At 37.7% G+C, this 13,444-nt stretch overlaps 1 protein-coding gene across 1 annotated transcript; it reads left to right on the forward strand.

The window, feature by feature from the left end:
- The first annotated feature begins 441 nt into the window (after window positions 1-441).
- On the forward strand, window positions 442-12,430 carry FASTKD2 (FAST kinase domains 2). Its single transcript, XM_010007378.1, has 11 exons — window positions 442-1,119; window positions 1,523-1,626; window positions 3,112-3,220; window positions 4,734-4,857; window positions 7,010-7,149; window positions 7,444-7,616; window positions 7,997-8,160; window positions 9,158-9,379; window positions 10,265-10,349; window positions 11,747-11,861; window positions 12,311-12,430. Exons 1-11 carry the CDS (start codon window positions 442-444, stop codon window positions 12,428-12,430), a joined length of 2,034 nt encoding a protein of 677 aa, XP_010005680.1.
- Window positions 12,431-13,444: the final 1,014 nt, after the last annotated feature.

Consider the following 13,444-nt stretch of genomic DNA (forward strand, 5'->3'; position numbering starts at 1 on the left):
CCGGGACAGGCCGCTTGTGGCCGCAGCCACAGGGCTCTGTTAACCGGAGAGGAAAGGAGACGCTGGTGCTTCGGGAGATGTCAGCTGGGAAAATGCCCTCTCTCCTGGCACAGTTTTTTGTTAAACAACAAGAGGAAAGAGCTGACAGCTCGGATGAGTTAGCCTTGCATTGAAATGTTTGACTAAAACGTAAGAGTCCTTCTGCAAATAATTTTCCAGGGATCTTTCTCCACATGTATTTTTTCCTCTAAAAGGTGTGCATAAATTTGGCAGTTGAAACTTAAGGAATTTAAAATCCAGTAACTAATCCATTATTTTCAATTGTTTTTACAGATAAATGATGCTATGCAGTTTCTCCAGGACTCTTTCCAGTGGTAGAATTTCATTATCTTCCTCAGTTTGAATGGGCATTTAAAATATTTTCATGAGACATTAGCAAAAATGAATAATAAAATTAATTATTTTTTAAATACTGTCAGATACATTCATAGGTGTCATTCTGTGCTTACTCCCAAATCCTCAGCTACAACTAGAAAACATATTTTATGGATTGGCATATACAGGAATCCCCTGGAAAAGGTGACCTTCAGGAAATTATTTTTAAATATTTTTCCTTCTGTGCGTGGATCATCTCGATTTCTATCTCAAAAGACAGAGGTTTTTAGCACAGGTGCTAAAATACAAGATAAAAGTACGGAGGATTTGGTGGGTGAGCAGGCTCCCCAAAGCTCCTTGGAACTTGAAAAGTTGGACAATTCTGAGAGCTTCAAAGGAAAGCATGTCATGGATCACAGTGATCCATTCTTTAGTAGTCTCCAGAAATGCACCTGTCCTTCTGACGTACTAGACTTGGTTTTGGAGTCTGCCGTTTCTGTTAAGCACTTCACAAACTGTTTAACTACAATATGGAAGCTCTTCAAAAACCTGTCTGAAGACCAGCAGCGTTATGAGAAGCAGCTGATCTTTGAGCATCCAGCTTTTGTCAAGCTTTGCCAGCAGCTGCTACGGGACGCCAGAAGGATGACACGGGGTGACCTGGTGTTCAGTCTGCATGCTGTGGTGAACCTGGGCATTCCTCAGAACACTCTCCTAGTTCAGACTTTGGTGAGGGTGTGCCAAGTAAGTATCAAAATCCCTCTTCTACATTTGGGCTGAAACCTCGAGGATAATTCTGGGTGGATGTGCAACAGAGACACGGTTACATCCCTGGTTTAGTCTGATGTTCTGTGGAAATAGGGCTTCATTGTTCGACTTGTGTGTTCTTCTAATTTCCTTTATTTTTGAAACCACTGCCTGGTTTCAGGCAGATTTAACAATAGAGAGGTCTCAAAAGTCATTACGTTTTTCAAATCAACTCAGTTTGACTGATATGATGCCTTGTAGGTCACTGCAGGATTAAAGTTTACTAATTGACTTCTGGGGGGAAGAGAAGATGCTTGGTACAGATTAAGATTGGTTAGTTTTTCTTTTCTGAAACTTACTGGTCTGAAGTAATCTGACATTATGAAAACTCTTTCAACAGGAGAAGCTCAATCAATTTGATAACCGATGTATCTCAGTTTTGGCAACTACTTTAGTCGGGCTGGGTAAAGACAAGAATGTGAGCGCTCTTCAAGCTGGATTACAGTGAGAAAAAATATATCTTTCATGTGTTCTTCATATTTAAATGTTGTTTGACAATATGCCTTTTAGAAATCATGGAGGGAATGTCTGCACATAAAAGATATATTGTGGTTTTAGGACTTTAATGATCTCATGAGATAACACAAGACAGTGATTTTTTGCATTGTCTTTGCAGTTTTAAGCAGAAAGGCTTCCAGTGGCACAGGGTGCTAGACTGCTCTGAAGGGGCTTCATAATCTGACTGCAGCTCCACCAGGTTTTTTTGTGATGTTGGTAAAGTCACTTCACGTATATATGCATCTGTTTTATCCGTGTGTAGAGGAGGTAATGATATTAGCTTACTTTGTGAAGTATTTTGATTTGTCATGAAAATGCTACTTAACAGTTAGGGCATATTTTCTTTTAATTTAGAAAGTAAAAATAAAGATGAAGACAAGTTTAGACTTCATTTGTGCATCCAGCAAGACCTTCTGTATAGTGCTTTATGAGAATAACTTCCTTAGCTGTAGTTACTTTTTCTAGGGCAGTGAGATTTATGTGGGTAACTGATCTGCTCACTCCCTGGAGATAGTTTTTACTGAGAATGTCATAAAACTTGCCATGGATTAGTACATTTGGTGCCATGTGAAGTTCTGCTTTGAGAAGGTGGATGTGTTAGTGATACACAAAAAACAGGTTCTCTTGGATGCTCAGGTACACAGTTCTTGCTAATTCTTGTAAGAGAGTGGAAGACCCATTGACAGCTCTTTCTTTGTCTTGATGTCTGGACCTCCTGCCCATTAGCAGGAAACTGGATCAGCAGGGATGAATTTCAGAGTAGTGCATTGCCTTAGGAAGCCATAGCCATGCAGGTATATTTAAGGGTGATTCAGACATCACAATTACAATACTTCCCCCTTCTAAGCCAGAAAAGGAGGTTCTGAGAAAGCACAATTCCTTGATCTTGTGCATATGATCCCTCTTGTGTTATGATATCCTTCTGTTCCTGCAACCCACAGCACTGCTTGTTTGGGTTTTTTTCTCACTTGCACCAGGTTGTTGTAGTGTTCATCCCGAGTTCAGACCTTCCCTGCACATAGAGGATTCCATTATGAAAATATGGGGGAGTTTTTTGTTTGGTTTTGTGTTGTTTTTTTCCTGCAGAAGAGCATTAGTAGCTTGAGGCTTAATCACATTCACATCTCCAGTGTCACATGTGCAGTCTGGGTAGATTGCCCTACTGTTTATGAATCAGCAACATTAATCTATCAGGATAACATTAAGAAAGCATACGTAATTATTTCCATGTGCAAAATATCTGTACTTCAGCTACAGAGTTATGCTGGCTTTGCAAAAAAAGAGGTGGGAGAGGAGCAGGGAATAACGGTTTTAACTTGGGAGTACATCAATAAGAGAGTATGGGGTGCGTACCTGTTTCTGCTGAAACGAGGAAAGCTCTGTTAAACAGTTATTCTCTCAAGCTCAAGGCCTTGTGTTTTTCTTTATCAGATTACTAGTGGAGCAGCGCATTCCAAGTATCAGAGATATCTTTATACTGCAAAACCTGATGAAATGCATGGGAAAAGATGCTCCAGTCTTTCTGAAAAAGAAATTAGAGGTAAATTAGTTGGAGGCTTGTTTTTACTTTCACAAAGCCTGTGCTCTTGAATTAATTTTAAATTTTGTATGGTTCTTTCCAGGCACTCAAATAGAAAGTATAATAGTAGGGCTAATTGCATTTGCTTTATGAATCATAATCAAGCTATATCTGCAGGAAGAACTCAAATTTGAGGCTAGTAATATCCCACTATGAAAGGGGGCAGAAAGCAATGGAGACGGTACAAAAAGAATTGATACAGTAAAATAGCAGTGCCCTCCCCTCGTTTGGATTGGCCACATGGTATTTCACTGAAGCACTTACAGGCTGTTCCCTGATTCCCTTGCCCAGTTTTAGGCTTGGTGACCAGAAGACAGAAAATTAGTCTATGATGGAGCTATTGCCCAGTAATGGTACAGAGCTAGAGGACTGATGGGAGTAACATGCCAGGAGAATTCACCTAGCTCATGGCCTTATCTTTCTCTTGTACCTGAAAGGGCTCCTGGAAAATACAATGGTTGGGAGCAGGCTATCGTTTTTATGACAGGGCACACTGGGTTTTGTCCCCTGATTTAAAAACAATTTTTGAAACCTTCTTTCAAAAAGGGCCTGCTAGTGTTTTTATCACATAGCTGAAGTGCTTTGAGGTCAGTGTGTAGTAGCACTCCTGAGGAAGTGAGGGAAGATACCACTGATGGGAAACTAGGTAAGAGTAGAGCAGGGGGCTCATGCAACATGCTAGATGTAAGTAAATCATAAAATCTTGGACAAGGTACCTCTGTACAAGGTGGTGAGAAGCTGGCCAAAGGCATGGTAGAATATGGAACTGAGAGGAAAGTAACATTTCCACTTTTTAACTGAAGTGAGTTAATTTTCTGAGCCTACAGGCTGTTTCTGTTGTACACACATTTTGTATTTAACCTTTGATATGCATGCAGTAAGAATGTTATATTTTAATAGCCCATATACTCTATACTTTCTAGTCTCATTTTTCCTATAATTTATATCAGTCTAATTACTGCTTTGATAAATTAAGTCTCTTTTGTGGCATCAGCTGACTGTGCCTCAGACCACATCTGTATCTGGGTGTTTGTATTAAAGATTCATCACTTGGTGCACTATTGGATCACTTTGAAGGCTCACAGCTGTCATGTGCATTCAGAACAGCAATTGGAGTGCTGCCTTGTGCCAATTATATTTCTGGTACTTGCTTAAGATTTGGGAGGAGACATATCCAAAGTGTTTGGAAATAAGCTTTACTAAGACATTTTTCTTTTAAAAAAATCCATATAAAGACAAACTGTTGGGAACTTGCATAGTGACGTGGTTCTAGAACTCTTGATCTGCTATAAATGTGTATTAAGAAATTGAGAGTTATTGCTTTATGGTTTTGCTGTTAGTTGCTCCTTTTTCTTTCATATAAGTCTGAACAGACAAAGGAATTTGGGAAAGTTCTAGTAAAATGCCTTTATCGGAAAGAATTTGTAATATACCTGAAAAATGAAGGGTTTAATAAACTCTTAACTCACTTTAGATGGCAGTTTTGAAAGAGATAGATCATCTGACTTTCCTAAATGCTCTGCGTGTGTTTTTGGCTCTTAATGCTATGGATTACTGTTCCATTCCAATCCTGAATGCCTGCAGTAAAAAGATCCAGGGTAAGAAAAAAATTTTTATTACATTTCCCTTCCTCATACTAAATTCTTCCTAATTATTGTCTCAACTCAGGAAGCATCTTTGTTTTACAGGATATTATGGTAATGTGGAGCCATTTGATAAGCAACAAGACAGAAAATTACTAATCAATAATGAAAGCAGATAGGTCTTGTAGTCTGCCCTTAACATTTACCTGGATTAAGTATTTTTCTTTGCTGTTTTCTGTATGCAGAATTTAGGAAAATAATTGAATTCTAGCAAGAAAAAAATAGATTTCAAATAAACTGTTAAAGGAAATCTGAATTGGAAACAGACATCTTAAAGGATGGATTGGTGGCTTAAGTAAACTAACAGGAATATAGTGTTTACCTAATGAACTGGACTTAACTATTGCTTAGTAACTGACCTCATGCTGCAGCCTAGAAAAAAAAAAAATCAAATTCTTTCACCTAATGGTTTCACCTCTCTCCATACCTTTACAATAAATTTATTGAAGTAGATGTGGTCAGTATGTATTGATTCACACTCAAAATACATGTGAATTTGTCTAGAAAAACATTAAGATAGCAAAATAACATTATTAACTTAAATGAATCAGTAGTGTTTAGGCTGCTGGTACAGCCGTTATTTGTCCTGTTTGTTTGTATGTATTAGGATAAAGCCTTTAATAATACATTTTGACTTCTGCTATAGGTGTTTCACCACACTCAGTACACAGACTAGTTGGCATACACAGAGTGAGCAGCTACTCAGTACTATTTTCTGCATATTTTAAGTGCATGGTTTCAGTACTTACATGCTATACATCATGCAAATGATTCTCTGGGGACAGAATGATTAATTTCTGGACAGAGGTGACCCCTTTCAGAGGCTAGAAATGGAATAGGAAGAGGAGCAAGAGGTACGCTGTGCTGTTTGTTGCTGGGGCTCTCAATAAAGTAGCCCACTCCCATATCTGGGGACCTGACCAGAACTGTAATAACTTCATAGGTACTTATAGAGTTAATTTTTGCAGCAGCAAGGTAGTGACCTGGTCATGATACTAATTTTCTAATTATGCAGGAGAAATTTAGGTCAGTGTCCAGTAATACAAGAGTCAGTTAGCCTGTTTTAAGAATACCTACCATTACATATCAATTTATTTGATGCCCAGCTCTTACTGGCTTCAATTGCAGTTGTCAGCACCCAGCACTTCAAGAAACGAGGTAACTGTTTTATGCTAAGCCTGGAAAATCACTGAGCACAACTCAGAAGCTAGATTCAGTTATTTTCTTGCTTCCCTTTTGAGTCCTCTGGCAGAGGAAAAGATGGAGTCTAGTTTTGATGGGTGCTGATTCTACTGCTGCAACTCTGCTCTTTTCTCTTGCAGTCACTGTCATTTATGACATATATGCCCCTCATTGCAGCAAACAAAGCAGGATGCTTGAGAGGGCATTGTTCTTCAGTACTTTTTAATCTCAGGAGTAGGTCCATCTCATGTAGCAAATGAAGCAGCAGTCCTGTGCAGAAGTTTGCTGTCATCTTGCACTCAATCTGTGTCATCATACTCATATGCTGGGAAGTTATGTTATGGTTCCATATTTTCCAATTTGGCATACAGTAATGCTTTAGTGCTTGACAGCTTTTAGTGCTTTTTTCGATGTAGATTAATATTTGTGGTTTCTTGCTGTTTTGTAAAACCAAATGGGAAAAAAAGGAAATTTCATTGTGTGCTAACATCTAATTAATCAGCAGCTTTAAATCCACCTCTTTTTTACTCCCTCGGCTGACAGGGTGATGCAGACAGCCCAAAGGCTTAATCAGTATTAGAAGGGCTAGCCTGAAGATTTCCATGCTGAGTGCAGGGATGTACTGGAAATCAACAATCCTAGAACAAAAGATGTTCTGGGAACACAGTCATCTTGCTTCTTCTGTTAATTTGTCCCTTTTTGCTGATGTGTCCCTTTTAGCTTGATCCTGAATCAGTTTGGTTTGTTCTACCTCTCCATTTCTTTGTCTGTTTTAGCAAGGTTGGCTTTGCCTAGCTAGTCTCAGTTCCTTATCTGATATTTTTTTCCCCTCCTCCATCCCTTAGCCAAACTGTTCCCACAATGTGTCTAACCTACAGCTCTCATTGCTTTGTAACATTTGTCCTTTTTTGCTCTTCTGTTACAGAGAATGTCCATGATGTTCCATTTCGGCAGTTAATTCTCATTCTGGAAACTTGTTGCAATCTCCAGTACCGTAATGTAAGACTGTTTTCAGTACTAGCAGACTATGTTAATTCTACTGCCTACCTTTGGGATAAAAGACAGGTGAGTTTGAGACCAAATAATTTATAATGGTACTAGTAGAATATCTGGTGCTTTCCATCTCATTTACTTTATGCTTGTGTTTGATCTTTGGAAAACAGATTTTTTTAGGAATACCAATCTGACAAAGTTGATATAGTTAATTTTTTTAAATGCTCTTCTATTTATTGATAAATAAAGAAATGAGAAATAGGTTTGGAAATGTTGCTTTCATTTGCAGTATCTTTTATTAAATCAATAGATAGGATCTACTTTTCTGGCTTTCTTGACCTTATAAAACTTTATCTTTTCTTTTAGATTATCCATTTTCTTTCTGCCTGCGAGACACTTTGCTATCAGCCTCGTGAGCTGATGGGTGTTTTTGCTGAGAAGGTGATAGAAGATCCTGAATTCCTCAACTTCAAAAACCTTTTGATTGTTCTCCGAGTGTATTCACGACTCAACTATGCTCCCAGAGACAAAAAGCATCTGTAAGTTTTTATTTAGAATGCATGATGATACATTATGTAGACATTATAGAGTAACGTGTGGCAACTGGTACTTGATTTCAGTTGTGAAAGAGTTTATAATCCTGTTTTATTAATTTGTAAGGTAAATTTGCTGTGTCTTTTTGTGGTTTTTTCTACATAGGAATTTTTCTCTGTAATTGAAAATAGAGACCTTGGTTGTAGATGGACCAGGCTACTAAATCTGTTGATGGGTAGCTGTGTCCTCAAAGAATCAAAAGCTAGTCTTAGATTACACAATTACACAAGATACTAAAGATTCTAACTTGTATTTTTTGTTTGAAATCTGTACTTGATATAGCCTTATTTGTGTATTTTGATACTTTTTTCTGATTTTGAAAAAGGTTTTTTGAGACTCTTCATAGCTGCTTGAATAAGTACCTCCTTCAGATTTCCAACACAGAACTGCTGAGGGCAGTGTATTCATTTTGCATCTTAGGATATCTTCCTCATCAAGCACTTGATGAGCTGCTACAAAAGGACAGCAGGGATGAACTTCTACTGTCAGGTGAGGCCTTACTTTGTCATAGCCTTGTTTTGAAAGTGATGGTCTGCCTCCATACATAATTTGTTGTAATTGTGTTGAAAGTTAGAAATTAAAGAATGCAAACAAGATTAGTATTAAAATTGAAGTCCTCAAGACAAAGCTAACATAGTGGTGACGATCTAAGTGATCTGTTTCTGCAGTAGGGCATCAGGCTTATTTGGCCCCGTGGTGGCAACAGTTTAATGGAGAGAGGTGACTGAGATTTGTGGAAATGGTAGAAATGTTTAAGAGCCAGGGGTTCTATCTTCAACAGATGTTCAGGCACTTTTAAAAACAGAGGAAGTCTTAAACTTTGTAAACTAACTTTAATACTTGGAATCATGAGTAAAAGGGGTTTTTGTCTGCTCTGAGTTGTAATGAGGAACTTGAAATGATTTGTATTAGAATTTGGTTTCCACATGACAGTTCCCTACAGCCAGTAGAGTAGTTCAGTGGAGTAGAAGTCTAGTGTAGAGCAAAACAGTGTGTCTTGCTGTTGATGCTGCTGTGACTGAACCTGAAAGTCGTAAAGCTGTAACTGCTTGGAGTTTGCACAGCTTAGTACTCTTAAAGTACAGTTTCAAAATCATGGCCATTGCTGATCTCCCTTACTTATTTCAGAAATAGCCTTCTAGTTGTCTGGATTTTATAAATGGTTTTTATGCATGCTTTCTCATTCTGTGTTATCGTTAAGTCTCCTGTAATAACTGATAGCATGCACAGAGCTGTGTACAGTAGAGGGGAAGGACTGGGTAAATGGACAGGTTCCAGCTGTAGACCTTCATAATATAGTTAGTGAAATGATGGTGTATAATACCAATATATTGAAGATATTCAATAATATGCAGTGAAAAAACAATTTTGTATTGATTCCTATCTTGAAATTAATTTGCTCTGCCAGAACAGACTAAATGATAATAAAATGAAAAATTCTGTGGGATGATACATTGCATATAATATTTTTTGTACCATTTTTCAGATGATCTTTACAAAGAACAAAAGGAAATGATGCTTCACTGTGTGAAAACATGTGCGGAACTTGATAGCCCTTCCTTCACGAAGCCTGCATTTGTGCTGACTGAGAATTTCTCTTCATTAGTATCTCTTAATCTCAAAAAGGCTCGGGCAGCACTTATAGAACTTCTGGGAGATGAGACCATGTTTCGGCAGAACGTTCAGCTGCCATACAGATACCATATTGGTATGAAGCCACCTCACTGTCATGTTCTTTTTAATGTAGATTAATAATTCCCAAAATAAAGAGGTGGTAACAAATGTGCATAGGGTACAAGTGATTAAAAGTGTAACACTTTGAAGACACAGTCTTTTAAAAAATTATGTCCTTGATTGGTGAATCTTCTTTCTAGGATACTTCAGTTGAAATATTTAAGTTAATTTACTAAATTATGTGATTGCTCTTATTTACAAAACTTCCTTGGACATTTTGTTAAGCATCAGTAAGCAGATATTCATTGTACATAAATCCAATGTGGGCAGCTGTTTTAGAGTTGACATATTCATTCTAAATCACAGAAAAAAAGCCAAACAGCAGCTTTTTTTTGTTCTCTGACTTGTTTCTTCTCTGAAGCTCTGGCTTGAGTTCTGCTTTTCTTTATAAAATGCAATACGGCCTTCTTTGACAGGTGATAATTTCATAACATTTGGTTTCTTTTATATTTTGACGTTGTGCTTTTTTTTTTTTTTTTTTTTTTTTTTGTGCCAGCCATGCAGCTTACCAATGTTTTTGTATTTGTAATAATTTTCTTCCTAAATATTTCTAATGAAGAATTGAATTACAGGACAATTGCGGTCAGTATGACAGACTAGTTTCTTTAAACTGTGGTTTCAGTCCCATAAAGTTATATCTACAGTTTCCAAAAACAAAGGTGTTTTTTTTCTGGAGATGTGCAGGCTATGGTTGTTTATATGCAAATTACTGGAGAACAGCAACTAGAAAAACAGCAGTGGTGTCTTAACTTTTTCAAATTAGTAATTCATTCAAAACCAATTTGAACAATTAACATTCAAATGAGAACATTAATTGTAACCTTTTGCAATGTTAAACGTTTTGGTATTTTGTTTTCAGATTTTGAAATCAGAATGGATACAGACAGAAAGAAGGTGCTCCCAACAGCTGCAGCAGATAATCTTGCTGACTCAAGTGTTCAAAGGTGTCTTTTTTGATTGCATATTTTTTATAGCATGCTAGTTTTATTTATATGTGTTCCATCCAGTAACTTACTTAGTTCACTGATTTGCAGAAGCAAAGTAGATAACTGACTTCTTGTTTGTGCACACTGAAATATAACAAAATTGCCATGCCAATTCAGAGCAACAACTCATCCAGTTCGCTGCCTACTTCTAACAGAGGCTAAAACTTAACAATTCAGAGAAGGAGGCAGGAAACATCACAGTAGTCTGATACTCTTATATTGGATACGGGTCTTGAAGTATGACTGAAAATTCCAAGTATTTGTGTGTCCAGTTCAACATTCAGTTATTCTCTTAAGTCTCTAAAATGTGTGTCTCAGTGGTATGTTACGGCAATTAATTCAGCTGCTGAAATATAGTTTGAATAAAAAGGATCATCATATCCCTATTTTAAGTGATTAATCTTGTGTAGAGAAATGACCTCTCAGTAACTGAAGTGGGACATGTATCATTAAAGCAATGCTTAAGTGGAATTGGTAATACTTAACATTTCTGTGCTGGATCACTGCACAGCATTGTCTTTTGTATAGATTGCTTTTTGGGAAGAGGAGAGCTAGTGAATTGTGTAACTGTCACGTTTCCAAGGCATTCAGCTTGCCTTACCCTTGCAAGTAGGTTTATGGCAGGAAGCAACTGAATATTAGCAAAGGTTCAAAGTAAATGCAGAAACTGTGTGGGGAATGTTCCATCTTCTCTCCCCCTCGCGTAAGACTAAACAAAATGCCTTTCAAGCCAGCAAAGCAAGAGTGGCGTCTTTTTGCTGATTTAGCCAAGGATGGACTGGAACAGGCCCCTTGCTCTACCAGATAAGTCCACAAGAAGAAAAGAGCACAAGAGTTACGATAACTGGCAGAAAAATGGACAATAGGTAAAATACTGCCTCTGACAGAGTACATACCTGGCCAATGCTAATAGCCTAATTTTAACAGTAGTACTTTACAAGAACAGTGATTTCTGATCTATGAAAGAGGGCAAGTTCTGCAGGTCCATGGCTCTCTGCCTGCCTGGGAGGAGACCTTGCTGCAGCTTGTAACAAACTGTCAAAATAACACAGAGTTTTGAATGATTGCTTGCCTTCTCATTGTGGGAGAAGTAGAGATCTAGGAACTTAATTCTGCTGTAGGTATTTGGACAGACGATGATACTTTGCACGAAGCTCGTAGAAGAAAAGAGGGTCTACATTACTTAAGCCTGGAGAAGGAAAAGTATAATGAAATCTGTGCAGTCCAGATATTTTTGCCTACTAGAAAGACAGCTATATATTCTGCATTGTTAAAGGACAGCATTGAATCTTTGTATTAAAAATGTTTGTTCTGCATTTGTACAATGGAGTCCTCCCTAATTTTCTTCATTGTAGATTGGCTTTTCTCTTTGTTCCTCTGTCGGCCTTCTGTGTGGGTACAACGCATCCCTTAGGGATGCTGGCAATGAAGAAGCGGCATCTAAGTAACCTGGGCTATCATGTAATTCTGGTAAGAGGGTCCTGTTCTCCTCTCTGTTTCAGTCCTGTTTTCAGCACAGTGAAGAGTATGTTTATTTTGTAGAACACATCTTGGGAAAGCTAAGCCTTCTTCAGAGTGGTAATTGTGTATCATCTACACTTAGAAAGTAGTGGTGGTGTCACTAGGAAGAAAGGACAGAGAAACTGTAAAAGATTAGCTACCATTTATCATTACCAGTGGAATAAATATAATCATAGTCCATTAAAAAAAATTCAAGTCACTGAATTGCTTTTTACCTAAAAATCTATGTGACTTTGGCTAATTTCCCTGCTTTTTGTAGAATGAATCATTCAAGTCAACTTTTTTTCAAAATACAGTTAATTCCTATGGCCTTCCCATCACAGCACTTGGTTTGTGCAACAGGGTAGTTTGCTAAAGACAACAGAAGTAATGTACCCTTGCCTTTTCCTTTCTTCCAGATCCAGAGCAAGAAGTTTCAGGAAATGACAAATGAAGATGCAGTTAAGTTTTTGAAAGGACAAATTTATTCAGAAAATGTTTTCCCTTTTTCTGAAGTGACTGTGCAGGATAATAATTAAAATAAACTAACAATTTTGAGTCTCCTGATCTCTTTTCCTATGTAATTAATGTAAGGTTTTAATGGAAGAGATAAGCAGTTTTATACACAATTGCCCAAAGTATTACCGATTGAGAAGTTTGTAAAGGGAGGAAAGCGGTTGTGAAGTGGGATTGAATTTTCTTTAGTGGAAGGAACCACTTAATCCAAAAAGGATCCTTGTATCTATTGTTGACATTTCTTAATTTTATCTTAACTTTGCTTCCTCTCCATGCCCCAAGTCAAATTTTTCTCTTCTCCTGAGCTGGGTCAGGGAAAGGAAGTGCTCGTTTCGAACCTAGCCTACAAATATGCTCTGGAGGGATTCCCCTCAGCATCCCACCCCAACCATCCCTTCTGTTAATCTTTACACAGAACTGTAGATGTTAAAGCAGTAAATAAATCAGCCCAAGGGATATATTTAAAAAAATCCAAAGTTACTGGAAAAGTTTCTGAATAAATAAATCTCAACTCAGTTTTCAGAAGTTCAGAACAATAATGATTCTGTTAGCTATATGCTTTTTCTTTTGAACTTTTTGCTTCACTGCTACTGTAACGATTTTGAGATTTCTCCCTACAAGAACACAGGTCTAGCCCATCTTTATGAACTGACTCTTGCACTCTGTGTCTGATATTAGTGTCTCCACAACTACAGAGGTGTTGCAATGCACACATTTTTTCATTACATATTGTGATGGACCTCCACAGGCTTCTTATGAAGTGATGGAATTTACTATGTTAGGAGTCCTAGAAGTTCAAAGCAGCTTTGAGCTGAAAGATGGAACTACTATGTCTTTTCTGTTCTTGGTAGCATTTACAGGTAAAATGCATTTGTTGTGGTGGAGTTGCTGAAGTACTTAGTAAGTATTGCAATGCTCAAAATACATACATTTGCCAACAACAGCTTGCCTGTTTCTGTGGTGTGATCAGATCTTTAGTCACAATTTTGCTGTACCATAGCCACAGCCCAACTGGCTTGTAGGGTAACAGCAAAACT

This window comes from Chaetura pelagica, unplaced genomic scaffold (assembly GCF_000747805.2).
Source record: "Chaetura pelagica isolate M959 unplaced genomic scaffold, ChaPel_1.0 scaffold21, whole genome shotgun sequence".
Lineage (NCBI taxonomy): Eukaryota > Metazoa > Chordata > Aves > Apodiformes > Apodidae > Chaetura > Chaetura pelagica.